Below are 8,798 nucleotides of genomic sequence, written 5' to 3'. Positions count from 1 at the left end.
CTTTTTGCACTTAGCAACTGAAAAAGTACTATCCAACTTGTTTTGAGTATTTTCTTGCTTGCTCGTGGTTAAAGGTATCTTATTAATGAGGTGTGGAAATATCTCCTGGGAGAAAAATTAAGAGAAGTTAAGTTAATTGAATGTGGGCCTATGAGCTGTTTCAGATCACCTACAGACCCCTAAGCAGGCCTTCCAACCAAGGTACACTGGAATAGAAGGGGTTCCTCATCATGTCTACCTTCTGTGGCATTCCACTGTACTCAGAAAAATGGTCAAACAAAATACAAACAAAACACCAATTTGCATTTTTAAACATTTTATAAAAAGTTTCTTCTGTATTTTAAATTAGACTATAAATGGAAATAAGTCATGATTTATTATAATAATGGTACAATATGTACGATACAGGGTAATAACATCAGATATATCTGCGTGCTGCACAAGTCTCAGCAGATATTTCAATGGCACTAAGGCCCAGCGCACACCAAAAACCTCTAGCAGATCTGCAAAACGCTAGAGATTTTTGAAGCAGATTTTCAGAGCGATTCTAGGCATGTTTAGAGAGGTTTTCTAAACATGCCTACCATTTTTTTTGAGCGTTTTTGTCTAGCAGATTACAAATATTGTTACAGTAAAAGCTGTTACTGAACAGCTGCTGTAGCAAAAACGCCAGGAAAACCGCTCTGATCTAGAGTTTTTCAGAGCAGTTTTCCACTTTCCTATACTTTAACATTGAGGCAGAAACGCCTCAGAAATATAAAAAATGCTGCGGCCCCCAAGTTTGCATTTGTGGAAAAAACGAGCCGCTCTGTTGTGCACCATCCCATTCCCTTTCATTAGCCAAGTAGTTTCCCCCCTGCAAGCGTTTAAGAAAATGCTTCAGAACCGCTCTTGTTTGCACCAGCCCTTAGAATAAAGTCCATCCACACGTCCAGTCTTCAGCTAGACAGAGCATTCTGTATCCGTGCAATAGATTCCTGGGGTCCCAGGGACAGCAGCATCTCGGCTACACTGGGGCCACTCTGCAGAAAACATTAATTCTTTTTAGTGTAAAAAAAATACAATTTTGCAAATTATTGATATTTCGACCTTACTCCCTAAATGATGTTACATTTCAAGCAGAACCTGCAATTAGTGCAGCAATGCGCAGTTATCTAGCATCCTTCTGTACATTTCTCACACATTCCCGGTCTTTCAAGCTGTAACAGCATCTGCATGGGAGCAGCCATCTTGGAAAGGTGACAGGACTGTGCTTTCTACTAATATAATACAAAAAGTCAGTCTGCACCTGACTGGAGGGACACAGGATGATAGAGTTGTGAAGACTGGGAAGTACTAGCAGTTCAAAGGATCAAGATGTAGGGTGTGCTGCATGGTACTCAAACTGTACAATTAATCAAAGATAACCTGTAAGAAAAAAAAAAAAAAAAAAAGAGCCCCCAGGAGGTACTTACCTCTGGAGGGGGGCCTCTGGATGGTAATTAGGCTTCCCCGCTTCCTCCTGTGCTGCTGGAACCCTGGACAGCAGCAGAAGGCAATATTTACCTTTGGGATGCAGGGTAGGCACAGAAATAGCCAAGCCTGATTGGATGCGCTGTACCCCATAGGAGTCTTGCACCTGTGCAGTAGAGCAGACCCGATCTGGCTCAGCTATTTACGGCGGAGCCTGAGGGGGCAGGTGTTACTGCGTTTGCGCCGGATCCCAAAGGTGAATATCGCCGTGTGCTGCAGGCCCTGCTGCACCTGAGCGCATCTCAGTGGATTTTCGGGGTAGCCAGCGCTGGATCGGGACTACATAGGATGGGGGAAACTTCATTAGGATTCAGAGGCTTCCCACTCCCGAGGTAAGTACCCCCCAGGGGCTCTTTTTTTCTTACAGATTCTTTTTAAAAAACAAACTTCGACACACACAAGCAATAGAACCCAGCAATACATGCATGCAGCTACATTTAAGTCATCAGCAGGTGCTCGTCAGCCAATCAGGATGCACTGTCATACACCCTTTACCTGCCATACCACATCTAGCAGCCATTAGCATTCAGGTGGGAGGCTTCAGTTGGACGCAAATCGCAAGATTGCGTCGCTAGCAGGACCGCCCCGTGCAGGCATTCCTCCCACAGGGGTCCCTCCCTAACGGCTCACCTGTCTTTTTTTCAGCTCTAGGACATGGCAGACAGGTGAGCGGTTAGGGAGGGACCCCTGTGGGAGGAATGCCTGCACGGGGCGGTCCTGCTAGCGACGCAATCTTGCGATTTGCGTCCAACTGAAGCCTCCCACCTGAATGCCAATGGCTGCTAGATGTGGTATGGCAGGTAAAGGGTGTATGACAGTGCATCCTGATTGGCTGACGAGCACCTGCTGACGACTTAAATGTAGCTGCATGCATGTATTGCTGGGTTCTATTGCTTGTGTGTGTCGAATTTAGCATTCAGTATGGAGGCAGTGTTGGTGGGTTTTCTGGATGTGAGAGGTCCAGAGCCTGGGTGTGAGAGGTCCAGGCCCACCTGCACTCCCCTCCAGGTATCGCGCATTGGCCTTGGGGCCCCGGCCAGTGAGAGAGGTCCGGGGCCCCTGGCCATCGTGCGAACCAATCGTGTGTTTTTAAAAAACAAACTTGTAAGTAAATTTTAGGAAACAAAATGGATTTCAAGCACTCCTAATTACAGTAGATACATGTGAAGGCTGCCATCTTTATTCCCCTATAAACAATGCCAGTTGCCCGGCTGTCATGCTGAGCTTGAGGCTCAAGTTGGTTTTGAGTCACACACCTGCAGCAAGCATGCAGCCAGTGGAGTCACAGCATCTGATCTGCATGCTCACTCTGGGCCAATGTGACTAAAGGTGCCTACTAATGATACAATCTTTTCTGTCCAATATTACCATTTCTATGTAATATGAGGGACTACTGAAATTATCAATTCAAAGTTTACCCTTTTACTACATAGATTTGGTAAGATTGGACAGAAAAAGATTGTATCGTTAGTGGGCACCTTTAAGCCTGCTACACACTTTCAAGTATGATTGGCCAATCATTGAACCAATTTTACCACCTCCATATAGTATGAGGGTTTACCTACACAGTCTGTATTCAATACCTGTTGACCCTCATACTACATGAAGGTGGTAAAGTTGGGCAGTGATTGACCAATCACAATTGAAAGTGTGTACCAGGCTTAAGGGTTCATTCAAATATCCAATTTAGCGCTCTCCCTTCTCCCACAGTTATCATCAATCACTAAAAGCAGAATGCAGAACCCCTTGTGGGTACAGACTCACCAGATCCAAGGGTCTAAATGACCAAGTCTCGCATCCGGCGCAATGATTTTAATCTATGCAGCGGCGGCGTGGAGAGTGGTAGTGGATGGTTAGAGGTGGCCACCCGGGAGCTAAGTCCTCATGCTTGCCATATCACCGTATCCTTATAGCCGCACAGCCTCTCTTGCTGCTAATCTGTTTTTAAGATGATTTTTAAAATAAACAAAGTAATGCACAATTAGAGGCGGCTCCTCTTTGTTTTTTATATACCCCCATCGATTAAACTAACCAGAGGAAAGGCGATATTGAAAGGAAGCAGACGCCAGACGACACCTGAGAGCCAGAGAGGTGATGGGGGGGGGGCTCACCCCTGGATGCGAGACTTGGTCGTTTAGACCCTTGGATCGGATCTGGTGAGTCTGTACCCGCAAGGGGTTCTGCATTCTGCTTTTAGTGATTGAGGATTACTGTGGGAGAAGGGAGAACGCAGAGATTCTTTCTGTTTGGACTTTAACCAGAGTAACCTGGCATACCCTAAAGCACGGAGCAGTGCTTTTCAGCGCTGCTAGATTTTGGCGCAGCCGGCGCCTCCATAGTCTACAATGGGAATCACTCCTATTGCAGCGCTCAGTGAGTAACGTCGGCTCCGTCAGAAGACGGAGCCGAGGTTGCTTAAAAACATAATTCGGCCACCAGCAATGGCTGGAAGCAGAATTATTTCATTCCCCCACTATCCATGGCGGCCTGGAGGGGGAATAGTAATTAAATCGGCCCGGACTTGTGCAGAAGCAGGATCAGCCATTTAAGCTGTATCCTGCGCCCAAGTCTACCGGCGCCAATTTCAAATGTACTCCCTACAGCACCGCTATAAGATCTATTGACTTGTGGACTGTGAATTGGTTTAAGCAACTCTATGGAATAGTGCAATTAAAGCGGACCCAAACCAAAAATGTTTTTAATTCAAAATATTTAGTTGCACCACTCTGACACATACAAAGATAAATAAACACTCCTTGAAGCCTATGAGCATTTCAGTGCATGCTTTTCTCTTTTTATAACTAGGGTTATACAGGTGGCACCCATTAGCAATTCCTCATTCGCCAGACACCTCCTACTCCACCAGTCTGCAGGATTCTGTCCCGGCAATATAAAAGTAAGGGAGGGGTTCCTCCAATAAATGTAAAATATTTTATATTTGTCATCATGCAGCTGAAAAAAGGCTGTTGTTTATTATTATAATTTAGAAAATAGATTTTATTTCTGAAATCTTGTACCGTATTTTTCGGAATATAAGACGCTCTGGACTATAAGACGCACCTAGGTTTAGAGGGCAAAAAGCAGGGGAAAAAAAAAAATACTAAACCTGGTGCATCTATAGTCCAAGGGTGTCTTGCAGATGTTCTCCCCCCAATTATTTTGTCCCCATGGGCATCCTTCTCCAGTCCCCCTTGCTGTGCACCTCCTGCCCCCCCCCCTTGTGGCCTCCTCTTGCCCCCCCCCCCCCCTGTGGCCTCCTCCTTTCACCATTGTGTCCTCCTTCTTTGCCCCCTTCTGGCCCACCCCTGCCCCCCTTGGTGTCCACCTCCTGTTTAGCCTTGTGGCCTCCTCAAGTCCCCCTTGTATACTCCTCTGTTTACCCTTGTGGTCTCATCCTGCCCCCATTGTGGCCTCATCCTGCCCCCTTTGTGGCTTCCTCCTGTTGCTATTGTGTCCGCCTCTTGTGTCCTGCCCGTGTCCCTTTTTTGGCCTACCCCATCCCCCTTGGTGTTCCCCTCCAGTCTCCCCTTGTGGCCTCCTCAAGTCCCCTTTTGTGGCTTTCCCCGGGCACAGTTGTTATCACGTACCTGACCTGATGCCCGTGGTTATCAGCAGCTGTTCTGGTATCCTTTGTGTCCCTGGCGTCCGCTCCCCCCGCAAAGTGACTACCGGTAAGTGGTGGCAGCAGCTGCGGGCATCCCTCACCTCATCGTCGGAGCCCGCGAGATCAGCCGCACGTCTCTCTCTCTCTTTCCCTCAAGTGCCGGTCGCGTCATTGGTTGCATCTGTAATGACGCGACCAGGAAGTACCGGCACTTGAGGGAAAGAGAGAGAGAGAGACGTGCGGCTGATCTCGCGGGCTCCGAGGATGAGGTGAGGGATGCCCGCAGCTGCTGCCACCACTTACCGGTAGTTACTTTGGGGGGGGAGCGGACGCCAGGGACACAAAGGATACCGGAACAGCTGCTGATCACCGTGGGTTCCAAGGTTGAGGTGAAGTATGTTCACTACTGCTACCGCCACCGCTGCCTACTTTGCGGGGAAAGTGTGGACCACACACGCAGCAGTCACACTGGCTGCCCTCAGTGCCCGATGCTGATCGCATCATGCAGCTCTGCAAGCTGACAGGCTGCCAACGCTGCTTCCGCCAAGATCGACCAGTCACGCAGGTGACATTTTTGGGCAATTTTTTTTATTCTTTGGAATATAAGACGCACTGATTTTTCCCACCCCCTCTTTTGGGGGAGAAAAAGTGCGTCTTATATTCCGAAAAATACAGTATTTTTAATTTGGGTCCACTTTAAGAGGACTGGTACTGATTAGCACATAGAGGTGCGAGCTTTACCTCATTGGCATCCGAGTGTACTTATTAGCACATAGAGGTGTGAACTTTTCTGCATTGGCACCTGAGTGTGTCTATTATTGCTGTGAGCGCTCAATATACTTTTTATTTTAGACAAATATCCAATTTCGCCACCTCCATGTAGTATGAAAGCTTACCAACTCAATCTGTTCATAGTATGAGGGCCAACTGATTTTGAATACTATGTGGAAGTGATAAGATTGGCCAGTCAAAGTTGTAAGTGTGTACCAGGCTTTAAAATATTAGAGGCAGAGCATAAGCACAGAAGTCAGGCAAGTGGGCACTGTTTATTAGAGAATCAAGATGGCAGCTTCTGTACTCCTCTCACTTTAGGTTACCGTAAAGCAGACCTGAACTCAGAACTTCCGCTCTACTCTAAAAGATACGCAACAGCATAATACCCTTTAAGGGGAAAAAAATATTTGTTACAGCTGATACAAATCCACAAATAATTCTGCACTGTTTCTACTTCCTGCTGTCATGGAAGCAGACATATTGTTAACATCCTGTGCTTTCAAATTAGCTTAACTGCCTTATTTGCTGTAGCCATCAGGTGACACGGGGAGAGATCAAATTACAACTTGTCACTAGACCCAAATGAGGGGGAATGAGACAGGCTAAACTCTCTAAATACATGCAGGGCGCATTTCAGCTTCTGTACCTGCTCAAGCAATTTTGGAAGCTTAAAGGAAACCAGAGATCAACTTCTGGCAAAATCGATACTTACCCAGGGCTTCCTCCTGCCCCATAAACACGCACGAGTCCCACGACGTCTTCCTGCAGTCTGCAGTCTAGCCGCAATCAGCCCCGGTAACTTGCTCGGTGACGTCAGTCCGGGTCTACTGCGCATAAGACCCAGACTGGACGTGACTGAGCAATATACCGGGGCTGACTGTGGCGGAACGGCAGATAGCGTGGGACTCGCACGTGTTTATGGGGTGGGAGGAAGTAAGCCCTAGGTAAGTATCGATTTTTGATAGAAGTTGATCTCTGATACACCTTAAGTGACTTTATTAGCGAATAGTAAAGGTAGTTGTACAACGACCCTTTCCCTTTTTTTTCTTTCCTCCTCATTATGAATATTATCATAAGTACCTCCAGGCCACTTATAATCTTTCGAAGAAGCTTCATTGAAACGCTGTACTTTGTGTCTTTCAGCTGCTGTAGATGATTTCTGAGCTCCTTATTCAGCATTTCTGCACTTATTTCATTGTGGCTGTCCTGTAAAAGCCTGGGAACAGAACAAAGCAAGTGAGAGATCATTTCAGCAATGCACTGTAAAGCAGAAATGTGCCTTCTTAAAGCGGTATTGTCACCATAAAAATCAAATTTCAACAGCAACTGGTCTGAGTGTATTAAGTGATAAAGATGCTAATCCTGCATTCAAAACTTTTTTCTTCTGTTATGGTTTGGAGTTATTACATACTATAGGAGCACTGGCCCTAGTGCCAAAAAGTTGAATGCTGGGAGTTCTTTTTATCTATAATATATTCCTCCTCTTCCATTTATTTCCCTGCCTAGCTGATGACTTGTGTTTACAAGCAAGGCTGAGGTGACTCAGTGATTGGATGTGTAAATAAAAAAAAGGGAGCGAGTTTCTCCTCTTGTGTGTTTGGTAAATAAAAAAAAGGCTCTGGGAGGAGGGCAGCTAATGAATACACAATGAGCAAGAGAAGGGAGGGGGGAAAACTAGAGTCAGGAAGGATATGATGTCAGCATTAGCTTGGCAAGATAGCCGCTGCCTAGAATAGGATTTTCTGCTTTTCCTTTGTAAAATTCACAAGAATCATTTCGTGGATAGCACAATACATCTGTTATGCGAGTAGAGGTAGTGTTTATCTACTTATATATGTGTTTTTTATTTCTAGGTTAGCATGGGTGTCACTTGTTCTTTAAAGCAGTAGGATCAGCCATACAATGCCAGGGGGAAAAAAAACATATATAAGTAGATAAATACTTGATCTACTTACATAACATGTATTGTACTGTCCACGTTTTGATTTCAGTGAATGTTATATAATGAATGAAGAGAATTCTGTTCCTGGTGGGAACCATGTTTTTTCTTTTCTCCTCCAATCGCTGAGTCATCTCAGCCTTGCTTGTAAACACAAGTGAGCAGGGGATCTTGTTTCAGATAGGCAGCCAGAAAGGGAAATAAATGGAAGAGGAGGAATATATTATAGATAAAAATAACCCCCAGCATGCAACTTTTTGGCACTGACTACTAAAGGGCCAGTGCTCCTAAAGTATGTGATAACTCCAAATCATAACAGCAGAAAAGGTTTTTAAAGCTTTGAATGCAGGATTAGCATCTTTATCACTTAGTACACTCAGAACAGTTGCTGTTGAAATTTGATTTTTATGGTGACAAGCCTGCTTTAAAACAGAAGGTACGTGCAATTTTTCAGGTTGTAGTGAGCACACGAGGTGTCCCACAATGCATCACCACTGAATATGTAAATCATCCTTTGTTGTCCCTGTAAGCTGAGCACAAATCCAGAACCACTGTAATGCAATGATGTGTCAGCTTGTTAACTGCACAGAGCCACAATAATCCAATGCATACAGACGGTTTCGGACTGGTTAGTCCTCACCAGTGCTTCATGGATTAATGTGGCTCTATGGGGTAGGATGTGAAACACCCAGAGTTAGATTACCCAACAAGAAAAAGCCCTATTACTAAAATGCTATGCAAAACACAAGGTACTTGTGATTCTTCAGGTTGGTGTGTGCATATGAGGTGTCCCACAATGCACCACTGCTGCAATCCTTCAGGTTGGAGTGTACATCTCAGGTGTCCCACATTGCACCACTGCTGCGATCCTTCAGGTTGGAGTGAACATCTGAGGTGTCCCACAGTGCACCACTGCTGCGATCCTTCAGGTTGGAGTGTACATCTGAGGTGTCCCACAATGCACCACTG

The 8,798-nt window shown here is 45.6% G+C and overlaps 1 protein-coding gene across 3 annotated transcripts in view; it reads right to left on the bottom strand.

Annotated features, from left to right (window-relative positions):
• Positions 1 to 299: 299 nt before the first annotated feature.
• The window catches only part of EARS2 (glutamyl-tRNA synthetase 2, mitochondrial), a 41,159-nt gene continuing 32,660 nt past the window's right edge, over positions 300 to 8,798 (bottom strand). For all 3 annotated transcript variants that reach the window (XM_068244436.1, XM_068244435.1, XM_068244434.1), the window contains exons 8-9: positions 6,971 to 7,106; positions 300 to 1,022 (exon numbers count right to left, since the gene is read on the bottom strand). In XM_068244436.1, coding sequence (XP_068100537.1) covers positions 939 to 1,022; positions 6,971 to 7,106 — 220 coding nt within the window. In that variant the 3' untranslated portion in view covers positions 300 to 938. The remainder of the gene's footprint in view (positions 1,023 to 6,970; positions 7,107 to 8,798) is intronic.

Source organism: Hyperolius riggenbachi, chromosome 7 (genome assembly GCF_040937935.1).
Source record: "Hyperolius riggenbachi isolate aHypRig1 chromosome 7, aHypRig1.pri, whole genome shotgun sequence".
Taxonomy (NCBI): domain Eukaryota; kingdom Metazoa; phylum Chordata; class Amphibia; order Anura; family Hyperoliidae; genus Hyperolius; species Hyperolius riggenbachi.
Note: the sequence above shows the minus strand (reverse complement) of the source record. Positions and strands in the feature narration are given on the sequence as shown.